At 29.8% G+C, this 17,224-nt stretch overlaps 1 protein-coding gene across 2 annotated transcripts in view; it reads right to left on the reverse strand.

Annotated features, from left to right (window-relative positions):
• Nucleotides 1-1,748, reverse strand: part of LOC108909208 (sodium/calcium exchanger 1-like) — a 135,854-nt gene extending 134,106 nt beyond the window's left edge. The window contains exon 1 of one of the 2 annotated variants that reach the window (XM_018713465.1): nt 1,670-1,748. In XM_018713465.1, the coding sequence (XP_018568981.1) occupies nt 1,670-1,679 (10 nt within the window). In that variant the 5' untranslated portion in view covers nt 1,680-1,748. Of the gene's footprint in view, nt 1-1,557; nt 1,621-1,669 lie in introns of those variants that run through there. The other variant, XM_018713466.2, reaches the window with a different exon arrangement.
• Between the last annotated feature and the right edge of the window lie 15,476 nt (nt 1,749-17,224).

Here is a 17,224-nt window from a genome sequence, read left to right on the forward strand (position 1 = left end):
CATGTACACTTTTTATCCCCTCTTTTTGGGAACAAGGTCATTAATGTAAAAGATATGCAGTGATTGGTATATGTATATATTGGTATATGGGGGGTGACATTGTGGCCATCGTTTCCTGTACAACCTTGTCGACGCGAGCGCATTTTCTCCGGCTGCACGATATCGACACGTTCGGAAATAGTCAATACATTGTCTTCAACGTAAAACTAATTTGTGCACAAACTAAAAAATTAAGCAATGTAAGAAATAAGAATCTCGTTTTTTTATGTAATCGGCACGCTATTCTTATGTTTTACTTCTTTATAAAAATTACACTGTCACTATCGTGGAATTACAAATTAAAAACTTTTGTCTGGAATCTTTCACTTTTTAACACTGATGGGTCGATGGACGATGCTTAATATTTAATAATTTAGTGAATAATTAATTCAATAGAAATACAAAATCAGTTGACTGCACAAATTTTTTGACAATGTAACCTAACCTTCTATTAGTATTACTACCTAGTATTAGATTATACCGACTTCAATTATTATAAGGTTGCATCTCGGGTCGCATAAAAACATTTCCAAAGTTTTTAATAAATAACACAGGGTCGGCCTTCATTTTCGCTGAATAAATAAACTAATTTACAAAAAAAAACGCGAAGCTAAAACTTTTTCGTATGACTTTTCTATTACAAATATCATCAGGAAGCTGTAGTTTAATTTTTATAGAATATACACGCCACACCCTGTATATTAAATTTCGAAGAGTTACAAAAGAAATAACTACAAGGGATACAAATGTATTTTGTATATACGGTTTGGATATAGTGAATTTTCGAAGAACTACAAACAAAACTCTAACTCCTTTTTCTTGCCACTATAAACAAACATTCGTTCACTACAATACGTTTATATTTATATAACAAACGTTTTTCCATTGAAATCAACTGGTAGATTAGAATGCCTTCAAATTTTATGTATTTTTTAAAGCTCCCATTACTTTTTTATTAGAGCTACTATAAATAAAAAAAATGTTATTACAAATAACTACATACCATAATCTATGGGAATTGAAAAAAAAAATAAAGGTAAGGGTCAGATTCACATAGCCAATATCGCTATTATCGCTAAGATTTTACGACATTTGTAACTAACTATTTTTCTATCCTTCTGTATAGAAAACGGTCTTCTGTTAAAAACTTTAACCTGTAACACATCAATATGATGAATTAGGTGCTCTCTTTATAATACATATTAAAAGTTGTAGTCACTAAAGCAAACAAAGGGATACGTACAATTTTTGAACATAAAGGCCATGGAAATCGGGTAGAGATAAGAATTATATACGGTGGGGTAGACTTCATCAAATATTTTATGAACATTTTTGTTTTTTGCTTTTAAACCAATACACTTATTCCAAAATACGAACAATGGTTCAAAATGGAACACATCGTATTGTACAATTCAAAATCAGAATTCTAATTTCTTATATACCTTTTATAATGCAAAAAGTTGTTAGCTGTAAGTTGTAAAAAGGTCTACTTAAAAAGCAATACACAGATTTACTTACTGAACATGCAGTGCGACGAAGAGAAGTGCGGTAGCAGAAGAGAGAAGAACAGATATGGAAAAAAGTGACATGAGGAGAAAAGATTGACACAGATATTCATCAATTTCCTTACCACCGGACATCTGCGGCTCCCCCAGCTGTACATACAACAGAACGTCTTTTTCGTAGCTGTCCTCCTCGATGATCGTCAGAGTAATGACTTTCCTGAAACAAAATTTAAAATTCAGATTTACCCCAGGGCGTTTAGTCGAGTGTTTTTCCACCACTTCGAGTGAAACGAATGTGGTGGTTCTGGACGGTGGTGAAGTACTCTTGCGTATTAAAAAAAATAATTTTTGTGCGAGAACGTTATTACACATTAATGGACCTTTCGGGTTAATTACAGAAAAAAATGTTTTGAAATAGTACACAGAAAAGGTTTGGGATATTATTTATTTAAATTAATATTCTCTACTTGCATCTGCGGAAAACATTAATGTCATAATTTTAAAGGGCTTTAAAGTACTGAATTAGTAAAATTTTATTTTATAAAGACAATAAGCAGTTTAGGTCAGCCATTTTTTATAGTTCACAGCTATACCATGAAATATTTTATAAATATCACTGAAATTGGTATTGCGTGGGACTATTTATTTGGTAAGCATCTTTATTTTATGTGAGCGTAATATATTACTAGAATACATAATTAGACACAGGATGTTATTTTTCTGAATCTATATATCTTTAACATAACATTTACATTTGTTAATTTAAAGGACATTTGTTTCTTAAACAAAGGTTGTTCGAAAAAAAGAAAAAAAAATAAGAAAAATAAATGTATGAATGTACTAAATTAACAACAACCTATTAAGAAGCATAATAGGTACTACATAAACAGTTTTTTCAAATTTTTTGACTGGAATCGGTTTACAAAATATAAAAACACAAAAACGATCTCTTTTTAATCGAAATTCAAAGCAGATATTAAAATTTCACAAGTGACAAAAAATACTTCAAAATTAATTTTGTGCCGCTAAATGTATATCAGAGACTAGTAGGTGTACCTAAAGATTTATGCCACAAATAAATACAGGGTGTTTCTTAATATCGTAAAATATTGAAGGGAGTAATTCCTCATAAGAACCTTTTTTGACCAAAATTAGAATTTAATGTACACTTTACTGTTTTAAATGGAAGAACTATTGCAAAAGAGGTATCTAATTTTGTCACTGGATTCTATATTCCCTCAATTGAGTTTATACTAAAAATTGAATAATATTAATAGTTTTTATCAGTTCTGTTCTTCTCAGAGTATGCTCTTTTTAAAATTTAGTTCCAAATTAAACAATTTTAATAAATAATAATATGATTGTGATTAATAAAAAATTACAACTCATGTCATATTACCTCATTTATTAGTAATACAAATAGTTTGAAATGAAAACACATAAGTCAACAAATATTTTTCCATGAAACTTCCCACAAACCTAACCGAGGAGACTCAGAATACGGTAACGCAGTCCGATTTGAAATAAACTAATAATTTTTTGTTAATTTTAAAAAAGAAAAAATAATAATAAGTACACTTTGGTCACTGGAAATGCTATATGACATAACAGGGTTTTTGTAAAAACGAAAATAGGACAATAAATATTTTTAAATGTGCAATGGGTCACCAGTAGTAACTAGAAATGTCAGCTTATTTTAAAAAATAAGTACGCTACTGTTTTTTCCATTTTCTTTTTATATGTATAAGTTCTAGGGTCTAACAAAAGATCTAGGTACTTTTTTATTTGGCTTACTTTATATTTACTTTAACTAATATCATAGGAATAATAATTAAAATAGCCCGAAAATTCTTCTTTCGGTATTTTAAATTACTTATGCTTAATACAGAATCGTAACAATTTAACTGTGCAGTTACACGGCACAAATATCTGTGCAAACCAAACGATTTTCTATCTACACATTATTACATATTGTTACGTGTGTAGCTAATATTTATTAATTTAAATGTTAATATCCTATAAAAACAATTAACAGAAGCATACTGTTGGTGGCAGATTGATATTTCAAAATGCTTTTTAGCAAAAATATCTGTGTAAATAAAAATTAAATGCTGTTAGTTCGTAAACGCATCATTTGAGTATGGCTGGACCAATTTTTTTTAATGTTCGTAATAGTCCGAATCAGCTTTTTAGGGAAAGAAAAATTGGAAAATTTTCTCGGAAAATTAGAAAATTCTGGAAAATTGAAAGTGCTTTTTTCTATAGCATTTTTGTATGAACTCAAGACCATAACTCACGATTCATTTGAATTGAAATTGAAATTTGGACAGGACAACGTCTGTCGGGTTAGTTAGTTATGAAATTGTATTTTTTTTTCTGTTGCACACACTTTTTCACCAAACTATGAGAATTATCCGTTTTTTGAAAACCTAGAAGTAAAAGAGACTATATAGACCGATCAAAATAACTCATTTAGAGGAAAAAAAAAGAAAATTGTTATCTGGACTTTTATAAGTGGAAATGGTTAAGGGGCTTATGATAAACGAAAAAAAAAAAAAATGAATGCGTGAGCAGGGGCGGCGGAGGTTTGATTTGGAGGGTTAAAAAGTTATGAAAATTTTTATCATTGGGATTTCTGGCGAAAGTCGACGTCAAACAAAGAAGTATCTAATACAAAAGTTGTAGATCATGCAAAAACCTACAACTTTTGTAGAGGTCACTTTTTAACATAACCTCAAAATTTCCGAGAAAAGGCGAAAAACAAGTTTTTTCTGATTTTTCGTTTTTTATTTCTCATTTCCGCAAAAATAATTTAATTTTGACGAAACTTGGTGAAAGTATACCTTTCTCTATCTTAAATAACCTCAAATTTCTTAGATAAAAAAAATTAAGAAGTTTCTGAGATATTAATTTTTTTTGTCCTGAAACACTTTCTTTTCAAAGAAAAATTCTACTTAAAAAAATCATCGTACAGAATTCTACCGGTAACATTTTTTTCGTTTTGACATATACTTTTTGGTGAAATAAAAAAATTTGTAATCACAGCTCAAATACATGCTCAAAAATGCAAAAAAGTAAAAAATTACTTGCAACAATGAATTTTTCAGTAATTGTTGATAATTTGTTTAAATTAAAAAAACATTCAAAAACTGATTACACCATTCAATTCTACGGAAAAAAATAAAAAACTGTCTCATTGTTTGACCCAAAACTATTTTTATACAGTATTGCCATAAACATAAGTCGAATAGTGAATAAATAAAATAAACAATATTTTTTTCCGTAGGATCGATTAGTGTACTTATTTTTTTTTAAGTTTGATATAGATATACAGTGTGTCCAAGATAAGGATGAGATAGCATTAGGATCTAGGAAACGGTATAAGATACGGGGTGGCTCAAATTAGAATACCTAACAATATGCTGTTTAAAAAGTTTTAAAATTCCGGGTAGTTCCGGAGATAAATCCCGAAATTGTTTAATTTTTTCTGGCTTTATTTGAAAACGAATTTTAAAATAAATTACATATTTACAATGCCACTTGTTTCGCACATTTTCCTGAGTTGAATGATATTACTATTGTAATCGCTTAAAACGTTTTTAGCTTGTTTTAGCTATAGTTTAAAATATTTCCTGAATACGGCTCTGAACGCTTTCAAAATATCTATTGGATGAAGTCATAGCAGTATAAAAGTCAATACCGCACAATATCCAACAATTTTTTACTAATACTATAATACTAATTAGAAATAATAAATTATTTCATAAATTGGTATTATTTTTTTATTAGGTACAACTTTTTAAATTATGGATTAAAAAAATTGTTGGATATTTCGTGCTGCATTGATTTTTATTTTCTCCCCTCTCTCTCTCTCTCTCTCTCTCTCTCTCTCTCTCCTCCATAGATACTGGTATTTTGAAAGCGTTCAGAGCCGTACTCGGGAAAAATTTTAAATTGTAGCTAAAACAAGCTAAAAACCTTTTTAAGCGATTACAATAGTATCATCTAATACAGAATTAAAAATGACTAGATTTTGTCATAAAAATAGCAGGGATATATTTAAAAAAATTAATCTGATGATGGCCCGTCGAAACATGGGATTAAAAAATGTTGACGCCATTGGATAGAGCAAAAAAAGTGGCAATGTAAATATGCAATTTATTTAAAATTCGTTTTCAAATAAAACCAGAAAAAAATTAAACGATTTTGCAAAATTTCGGGTTTTCGGATTTCACGTCAACAGTAAAGTTTGCAGTTAATACTTAATATTGCTGAAGTCTCAAATCATCCTGAGATAATTCATCATTTGTGCATTTGTAATTCGACTTAGATGTTTATAGCAATACTGTACAAAAATAAAGATTTGGGTCAAACAATGAGACAGTTCTTTTTAATTTTTTTTTCCGTAGAATTGAATGGTGTAATCAGTTTTTGAATGTTTTTTAATTTAAACAAATTATCAACAATAAGTGAAAAATTCATTGTTGCAAGTCATTTTTTACTTTTTTGCATTTTTGAGCATGTTTTTGAAATGTTATTACAGATTTTTTTATTTCACCAAAAAGTATATGTCAAAACGAAAAAAATGATTACAGGCAGAACTCTGTACGATGATTTTTTTAAGTAGAATTTTTCTTTGAAAAAAAAGTGTTTCAGGCCGAAAAAGATGAATATCTCAGAAACTTCTTGATTTTTTTATCTAAAAAAAATTGAGGTTATTTAAGACAGAGAAAGGTATACTTTCACTAAGTTTCGTCAAAATTAAATTATTTTTGCGGAAATGAGAAATAAAAAACGAAAAATCAGAAAAAAACCTGTTTTTCGCATTTTTCTCGGAAATTTTGAGGTTATGTTAAAAAGTGACTTCTACAAAAGTTGTAGTTTTTTGCATGATATACAACTTTTGTATTAGATATTTTTTTGTTTTCATAACTTTTGTTATATAACTTATATATATATAACTGTTTTTTCATAACTTTTCAACCCCCCAAATCAACCCTCCGCCGCCCCTGCTCCCGCATTTGTTTTTTTTTTTTTAGGTTTATTATAAGCCCTTTTACCATTTCCACTTATAAAAGTCCAGGTATCAATTTTTTTTTCTCCAAGTGTCATTCGGTTGGACTAGGTCGGATAGGTGCTAGTCAGTTCAAGATGTCAAAACATACATACAAATCAGAATGTCAAGATGAGGATTCTATTTTCATATTCATTCCTAATTTTCCCGGAGAGTATGTTTTGATTCGCTTTATATGTGCAACGAAAAACAGGAACTGCCACATTGCTCATGGATATCTAAAGTTACATAGTACTGTGAATGCACAGCTGCTATATGGTCAGACAACTTTATACATTATGAATATTTATAAGTTAAAGAGGAAATATTTAGTAAATGTTAAACCGGACAAGTAATGCAATTAATAGTTTTACACTAGGAAATTAAATAGAATTACTGATATGTTTGACAAATCAACCTTTCAAATGTTAAGATCCCTTAGTTTAAACGAAAATTTACACGCAATTTTGTCCGTTAAAGAATGGGCCAAACTTTACCATGAGATTCTACGAAAATGAATGGGGAAAAGTCATATACAATCTTGCTCATAAACGCTTAGTTTTCGAGTGTTGAAGTTGAAAAAACATTTTCTTTAATATCTTTGGACTACTTCGAGCTAATTTTGTGTAATTTCGTATCCGCGTTTTTTTTTAGGATGAAAAATTCGAATCATTAGGACGTATTTGAATTGTCAAAACTTTTTTGTACCAACGTGTATTTCACTTTGATCTGAAAAAATCTTTTCCTCCAACTTTTCTGCTTAAAAGATATACTTTGCTAATATATCTAAAGCTAACCGTTTTCAACAAAAAGACATTTAAATTTGTAAATGCATAAAAAAATTAGTTTATAAATTATTTTCAAAACTGATAAACAAAATTAGGAACAATCGTTTGTTAGCAAGAAATATACATTTAAAGGAATCAGTCCAATTACAATTTTACACGTTTCGTTTATTTAACAATTTTACTGCAAACAGAATTGATAGAGTAAAAAACATACTTTCTAAAAACAGTATAATCTATCTAATACAATCTAAAGAATGTGACCAATTTAAACGACCTAAAAATCTAAAAAATAATTAATTATTATTGACCTGTCTTAAAAGATATGTTTTTCAATGTTTATCAGTACCACGAGTTGTACGCGATAATCTTCTATGCTGGAGTAACTAACTCTCAATTATTTATTCAGCTGGTAACATTCATTAAATAATGTGATCTCAAAAATTTCCAATGGCAACTAAGCTAAACTAGACAGCATTTTGTAAATAGTTAAACAAATTTTTAACTTTACAAATTCATTTAAGGATTAAGGTATTAAACTTATGTTTTTGACAATGAACATAATTGATAGATTAATTATATTTTATATTTTTTATATTTTTCTCTGACAGAATTGTTTTAACATATAAAAACATAATTATAATAATAGTAATGTGTGTAACTCGCTTGATATTTTAATATTGTACATCTCCATAATATTTTAAATATCACAAAAGCCTAACTGAAAGTCAAACACAGGTACATTGCTCTTCAAACTCAAACCAGTAGGTATTTGTTTGTGTTGTTTTTGAACGGTGATTTCTGTGTTCAGAAAGACAAGCGATTTCTAGTTGTCTATTTGGAATTTAAATGTTTTCCTTTTCGCTACGTAGCAGATCGATTTACATTTAACTGAAGCGTGTCCACTGCTTTTCCAGTGGAGTCCCAGTTGGCATAATAATATTCAGTCTAATCCATTTAACAGGAATACACTTCCGTTCAAATCGGATATACTACGTTGCAAGTGAATATAAAATTAAGCCTTGTTGTACGAGGCATGGCATATGCATTTAATTGGTTATTAATAGATACTTGAAGAAGCAAAAAGTTGAGTCAGTTTGATTGAACGATAATTACTAATATATACAGGTTGTGCATGTTACTCCGAGGAGATGTAGCTTTCGGTAAAATTGGTTGAGTACTCTTCGAGTTAAATCGTAACAAACAAAAAATCAATCATCTTTCATCTAATGCAACCCTAATATTAATTTTAAAATAATGCACGATATATCTGTATACCTAAAGACAACAAACGAACTCAAAACTAAAAGTGCAAAACCATTAAATTTAAATCAATATAGGTAACTACCAACAATATGAAAACAAAACGAATTAAATTAAAGTACCTATGCTCAGGACTATCAATTTTAATTAATAAGTAGTACAAACACGAAACAAAAATGCGACTATGAAGTTTTAAATGATTCACAATAAGAAAAAAAACAAACAAATTATTAAAACTCAATGAAATAAAAGTATGTTTGCAAGTATCTATGTATGTTCCGACTACCTAAAGATAACAAATACAAAACAAAAATGTGACCTTAAAATATCGAACNGCAATACGCGTTTTATATCCAATATTCACCTGTTTAACTGTCACATATAGTATACAATGGTCTTATAATGGTATATAGAATTCTAATAAAGAATAAAACGCATTTCTTTCAGTGCACCATACATTATTTTGTTATATCTTAAAGAGTTTAGGCAGCGTTTTCGTTGAAAGCTCCCAGACGGCTTATTTTTTTCCGACACCTCCAGCAAATATCGTTAATGTATACAAAAACTTAACAAATTATATGCTAAAACCTTCCTCGAGAACCACTTTATCCATTGGTGAAAACAGCATGAAAATCGGTGCAATAGTTTTTGAGTTTATCGCGAACAGACAGACAGACAGACAGACAGACAGACGCGGCGGAGGACTTTGTTTTATAATATGTAGTGATTTTGTTATATCTCAAAGGGTTTAGGCAGCGTTTTCGTTGAATGCTCCCAGACGGCTTAATTTTTTCCGACACCTCAAACAAATGTTGTTAATATAAACAAAAACTTAACAAATTATATACTAAAACCTTCCTTGAGAACCACTCTATCCACTGGTGAAAACAGCATGAAAATCGGTGCAGTAGTTTTTGAGTTTATCGCGAACAGCAGACAGACAGACGCGGCGGAGGACTTTGTTTTATAATATGTAGTGATAAATTCATATCAAATATATATTGCTAATCGTTAAAAAAGCCATAATCTATTGTTTATGCAAATAAAAAAGTTTTAAAAATCTCCTACAACGCTGAAAAAATAGGCTTATTAAACTGTTTCTCTAGGATAATGTTATACGCATTATTCTAGAGAAACATATTAGAACTTTTATAACTAATAAACAACTTTTATTTTTAATACACCTTATGCATCTATGAAAGGATTTATGTTCCATTGAATCCATTTGTATAATAGGGGAAGATTGTTGTATAAAGACCAATAGTAAAACTCGTCTTATAATGACTAAGTGATCACCTCACCGTGCATAATCGGTTATGATCGTAAAATTTCCGACAATCCGCTGTGTATCTACTATTACCTTTCTTCTAGTTGGATGAGGATAAACAGTATAGACACATGTTTTGAGGGATACATGATCATACCGCTTTGTGTGAAGTGGAAAGTTATGTAAGTATCTAACTGTTTTATGGTTTGAAATTGTTCTGTTTTTACATATTTAAATCTTGTCTAAATCTGAAAAATTATTATCTTATGTGCCCTATTTGAAACCGCTGATGTTAAGATTTACTTAAGATGGAGTAACAGAAGCGTAACGGTGACAAAGAAGAGCACAGGTACAGACAATCAACCAGAGGAAATATAATTAGAGGAATAGAAAGATAACCTTTCAGGGGACGTTTTATTCTTAGGGTGGAAAAGTTATGGTGCTAATTCCCATGTAACGTAATGTAATGTAATATAAGAAGACACAAGTACATAGTTACTAGGAAGATAAGCTGGCCAGTTTTTCAGACTTAGAAATCTCTCTCGAATAATAACACAACCGTTTAAAATAATAGCGCAATTTATTTTTAGGAAAAAGGAATATAATTCAAGAAGTACACCAGATTAATTCAATTAGTTGTAGCTGAAAGCAGTGGCGGGTATAATCATTTTGCCTACTCTGTGGAACGGATTGAAAAAACAAAATCGTAAAATTTGTGATAGTCGCTCTACTATTTAGTTTATTCAGAGATAAGAAAATTTTCTGAATTTGGTTTATGATGATGATAATTTCCTTTCTTACAATTAGCCTAGATTACTTATAGAAATCAAGTTTCTTTTGTGAAAGGATATATGAGTGAAAGTACTCATTTGCCTAAACTTACAAGAACCATTTACAATCTCACAGTCCTTTGATTCAATTGTTTTTAAATTTGTCAATAAAAACTACCATGTACAGTCCCAGTAGAGTGCAATTTAGTGACATCTATTTTCAAATAAACCTATACAAGATATTGTATGGCTAAATTACCTTTCAATGTTTTTAGATCAGATAATATATTCAAAAAGGGTTACCTCTTCATATAGGTATATTTTTTCCAGAAAATAAACAGTAATTATTGTTGGTGGATAGATTGCTTATGTTTTGTGATATCATAAAAATTTTGTTCATATTTTAAATGTATACTTAGAGTATCTATATATGTATAACTATTTAAGTATTGAAATTTCATATGTTGCCTAAATGGTAATTCTACGAGGTAATTTTTTTTAAATGTTAATCCTAGACTGTTAGAAAAATGGTATATTGTTATATTAGGATTAAAAGTGTTACTTTTGTGGCGAGCAAATTTTGTATTTGCGAGGCGAACATACTATTTTTTCTCCAACCGAAATCCCCCATTTAATTATTAATTTGTGCTTTGAAATTATTCAAACCGAATTTGGATAATAAAACAAAGTAGGTAAGTATCATAAATATCATAAATTTAATATCAATGTAATCATGGATATTTTGTTAAACATTAGTCGCCATATTGCTAATTGAGTTCATTTATGATTGTGGTTCAATTTGCTGAAAACTCTGTAAAAATGGCATCTAATGAAGATTTAGGTGTGCCTGAGGAGATAAGGGAGTGTGCGAAAGAGGCTTCTTTGAATCTTCTCCCAAAGAAATATCGAGATATTTATGAATGCGTCTACCAACGTTTTATTGATTAGCGCAAAGAAAAAAAAATTAACTTGTATTCAGAAGATGTATTGATGGTGTATCTCTCAAACTTAGCAAATAAAATGAAGCCGTCAACGCTTTGGTCACAATATTCAATGTTGCGGTCAACGTTGGATATAAAGAAGCGGATTGATATAAGCAAATATTCAAAGCTACGTGCCTTTCTCAAGAGACAAAATGAGGGATATGTACCGAAAACATCGCGAGTATTTACAAAGGAGCAAGTTGATTGCTTTTTGAATAGTGCACTTGACAATATATATTCGATGATGAATGTAAACGCTTTAAAAATAAAAGAATAAAATTTCGAAAAAGTTAGGTCACCCTAATATTAGGGGTTGCAGGCGCATGCCGTTCTAATAGTCCAGGTGGTCTTCGTTTACTGTGTGAGGAGATAATTATTTAAGTTTTTATCGAAAATATGTTGCTTCACATCCACCAGGATTGGTAGAACGTCGATTATTTCTCAGATATGTTAGAGGAAAGTGTCATGGATGGAGATCGAACACTATGGTGGAAGGCTACATTGAGGACTCACTTTTGAATAAAGAAAATATTGCGAAAAGAATACTGAAACTTGATAGTAGTAATGATAAACCAAGCACCGTTGTCATTTCTGATTTCACAACATTTGAAAATAACGTGTAGTGTCAGTTTCAGTGGGTCAATTTTAATATTTGTTAACCAGTATTTTTTAATATCAATGTGGATAAACAAAAATTATTGTAAATATTGTTGAATAAACTTTTATAAATTAAAACTTGATTAATCTAGTTCAACTCGACATTGTGGCTGGTATGAGGTCCCTAAACATAGTACTGCGCAATATGAACGCTCTTTTCTGTACAATGCTGTCAAAATTTATAACTCCTTGCCTACTTACATAAAAAATGCGTCCTCCGTATTTTCTTTCAAAAAACAGATCAAAACCCTCTTATTTTCATCTCGTTCTATTACTTCTTAAATTATAATGTGTATTTGTCATATTACGTTCTATTATATTAATTCCTCATTTTGTATGTTCTTTATGCACTATGTATGTTAGTGTTCTATTTGTGTACTCGCCTATATGGTTTATATGGACACTACATTTGTTCTTATTTGTTCTTGGTTGGTTACGTGGAAGAGCAGCGTAGCTGAACGGCGCCAACCACAATGCCTAATTGTTAATTTTATTTTTTTCAGTATTAAATATAGACATTTATTATTATTATTATTAACACTTTTAATCTAAGGATAAAAAGTGTCAACTTTAGCTCCTAGGCTCAAAAGTGAATACATTTGTTGCTAAGAAACCATAGATCTAATATAGTATACTATATTAAATCTATGCTTCTAACAGTCAAAAACTGACATAGTTTTGTGATGGATAGAGAAAAAGGTACTTTTGTTTAATTTTGATGAATCGATCCATGTTTGATATATATTAACTTTTACATGAGGGTGAATTTGTAAAAATTGTGGTGTAATTTTTTTTTAAAACTGGTGTTTTACAGACAAAAAATCACAATATTCCGTATGCTCAACAGACGTGCAAAATTCAGGAAACGTAAGATGAACATACGAGGTAAAACATGAATTTTTCCCTTATTTTGAATGCATTGTTAGTGGTCTTATACCCTGAAAAAAATATATATAACTGGTACAGCGAAGAGACACTTTTACCAACTTAGATTTTCTAAAACGCTGAACAAAAAATTGCGCATATATAAACGCCCCCCTTAAAGGTATAAGACAACAATAGTACAAGATACTGGTATAGACACTATTAATTCAAAAGTTTACTGAACAGGCACTGTCGATGAAAAAAATGCAATTAATATGTAAAGTAATTACGTAAATTTTTTCGTAATTAATTCTCAGAAAGCTTTCTAAAGTGACGTAAGATAAGTAAGTAAGTAAGTAAGTAAGGGTATCCAGTGGGAAAGATTGTAAAGTTGTAAACGAGAGGCTTTATGCTGTTGCAAATTAAGCTGTCACTTGCAGCACGGTCCGTGCCTAGCCGATTATAATTAAAGTAAAATAGTTTATTCATCAGTAATTATGTGTAAACCCTTTCAAATTGCTGAAAATAATTAATGCCAGGGTTACTTTACTTTTAAGACGAGTGTAATCATTATTTCACTTAGGAAATAAAAAATCGTTCTAAAGTTAAAATTGAGAGGGAAATAGCTAATTTGTAAAATATTAAACAAATATAAATGATGTACGACATTTGTTGAGACAGAATCTCTGCATCACTTGTTTGGAATTAACCGCATTTGACGCCCGAGGTAGAAAGACATTGGCGGTGTGGCGTTCACCGTAGCAGCTTGCAATTTGCAAAATAAATCATCTTATTTTTTTATCTATCTGCTCCTGAATTTATGTTTCTGTAAAAACCTACCTGTAGAAACAACATTTTTCATCCTATGCTTCACTGACAGCCACTGAAGACATCATTTTCAGAATTAAATTATTTTCAACAGTTTCAAGAAAAACGTATTTGGTAAATAGTTATAGATGTGAATAAAATCAAGAAGACAAAAAGTACAAATATGTTATCAATACTATTTTTACATCAGTATTTTATTTGGGAATAATAGGTATTATAAAAAGGCACTTAATATGCTATTTAAATCGTTTGATCATTTAATGCACAATTTAATGTTATTTTAATTAGTATTTAATGGTTAATACGTAATAAAAGAAAGTTTGAAATAGTACAATGCCCGAATAGTTAAATTATTCATTAATTCATTTGTTTCACCAAAGCCTAAATATAAACCTGTTATTTTATGTATTACCTCAGTAATTATTTCTGCTTTTGTTACCAGAATTCATATATACTAAAAATATTTGAAAAATTTTCTTTATTTGAAATTTTCTTCTGCAATAACTTCTTTTAAAAATGTTTTATTTACTGCTTGCTCTCTTTACACTCTTTTAAAACTGTTATAAATTTCATGCCTAAGTAGAATTTATTATTAGGCAAAAATAAAACTAATTCTGAGTAGCCGACACTTCTGACATAGAGACATTTTTTTAATATATTATACTAGTCTGATGTATAATATCGTAAACTGCGTTTCATTTCTTGTAGACTTTGTAGAAATGTGTTATCTCTCTCTAACCCTTAATATAAAATGTATCGTTTCATTAGTTTAGATGAAAACCACGTTTGCGCAACAATGATAGTATAAAATGAAAATAGTGATACTGTATAGGTAACTACTGAAGTTTGATTAAATCGTAATATTTTGGTGTGCGTCACAGTTACTCTTATTCCATTCATTATGGAATACCCCTCGGAATACTCTATGTAGAGTATTTTATAGAATATAAACAATCTTTTATTGTAAAGTATAAGTAAGGGAGACAAAATTGTGCTTGCAGTAATATAAAGTAATGAATATTAAAAGATGGAGTGACCTGAAATTCACAACGTTGTTACAATATCCAGTTCGCAGAATGATTTACCTCTTTCATCACACAGAAAGTTTTAAAATTTAATGCATGCAAATGTGAAATAAACAAGACTTTTTAAAAATAAAACAAGTTCTAACTGATATTGTATGACATATACACATTGAATGGACTCTCGAAGTTAGTTTTCTCCGATCTGTGCTTAAGTTTCTGTCATTTTTAGTTTTCGAAGGACATATTATTTAAGTAATTTGAGAGCTTCACTTGAACTCTATAATCATCTTCACTAGAATGTCACGACAGAGTGATTTATTAGACCCCAGCAATTTTAAAAGTAGGTTAGTCTATCATGCAAAACAGCATCTTTAATATTTCATTAATTCTAACTTTTTAATCCCTCTACTCATCAAGTGTGTTCTGTTGACACTTTGATTTTTGTGGTTACTTCACTGCAATTACTCGGTCAGCCAGATATTGTGACAACAATTTCATATGGTGCTTTACGTGTAATTTTACAAAGTGTCTAAAGACTTCAACTTGTGGAACAATGCGGATGCGATTGTCAAATAATTTCGACCATTAGTAAAAGAAAATGCCTCGTCGATGAAAATATGAAATTGCTCTTAGGTTGAGGATAATACAAAATATGGTGTGAATAATTTTTCGTGAAAATTGCTTTCATCTATACCGTTGTCGTACTGAACAAGTCTTAAGTCCTTCATTTCAACCGAAATTTTGTAAAAGGCTTAGTTGTAAGTTGTTGTTTGTTGTTGCCTGTTTGGATACCGAATGGACATTTCTCTGTCTTCGGGATATATCAAGAGCTTGGTATACACTCACCCAATTGATAACCAATTCAGGTTTTACAAATAATTTAAAAAAAAGATTAATTGTTTTATTTTTTACAAATCTTTGCGATTTGTAAATACTATCATAACAACACCTTGAATTTAGATTAGCCAACAAGGTGGTATAATGATGGAGTCTCTAAACTGCAACATTTAAGCAAAAGTCTCAGTCCACAGTGCATTTCTTTGCAAAAAATTGCTGTGATATATTAGTTTTCAAAAATTCATAAAAATATTAAGTTCAGCTTTTTCCTTTCAAATTATTTCGGATTTCGATCAAACAGAACTGGTCTGTCATCATTTAATTAGTAACAGTATATTTTTAAAACCATTTTATCCTATTTATTATAATTTAAAATAGAAACGTTAACTATGTGATTTTTAATTTGATTTGATATTATCCATTTCACAGGTTGAGTCGCTTTTTCATAATTATGGAAAGTTTCAAGATTATTATAATTACTTTATTTAAGAGTAACAAATTTTCTGTCCAAAATTTATATAAAATAGTCTATTGAAACCTTTTGTAACATTCTGAAAGATTTACAGCAATAAGTAATCTACCGAGTGGCAGTTTTTCCAGCCGCACTATAGGTGCGTAATGTTCATTACATTGCAGGTTTTAACAATCAATAACATGTCGAAGACAATTTTGACCAGTCCTTTTTTCATTTCTACAGCGTTATCGATGAAAACATTTATAAAATTTATTATTTATAAAATACGCAAATTTACAAAGAGTGCTTTGGAAACAACGACGAAATGCTGACAGTTCAGTTCTTTTTATAACCAACGTCGTGGTTTAGAGAACTAAAATCGCTATTCACAAAAACAAAAGTCAATATGCTTTAAGACAGACGTTTTATAGACAAGAAATCGCACTTTTAATAAGACAATGGATAGAACAAGTATATTCATCCAAGAAGTGGCGAATCGTAACGTTAAACTAAAGTCACTTCCTTTAATTTTTCGTATTGAAAGATCACGGAGAACATGTAAATATCAGAAAATGTACCTTTCCTATTTTGTCCAGCTTTGTCTCAATAATTCAATAATTCAATAATTGCGATTAATGTATATGTTAATAGTTTCCTAAAAGCATTCTGCGGGGTGTGATTATGTTTATAATACCGTACGTAATTTTCTGCATGTTCAACAGAGGTGTAAAATTCAAGAAACGTAAAATAAACATACCAGGTATGTTTTTCTCCTTATTTTGAATGTATTGTCAGTTGTTTCATACCCCGAAGAAAACTGGTACAGAGATTAGATTTTCTAAAATGCTGGACAAATAATTGCCCATATAAACGCCCCTCATAAGTTAACTAATT

This window comes from Anoplophora glabripennis, unplaced genomic scaffold (genome assembly GCF_000390285.2).
Source record: "Anoplophora glabripennis isolate ALB-LARVAE unplaced genomic scaffold, Agla_2.0 scaffold398, whole genome shotgun sequence".
Lineage (NCBI taxonomy): Eukaryota > Metazoa > Arthropoda > Insecta > Coleoptera > Cerambycidae > Anoplophora > Anoplophora glabripennis.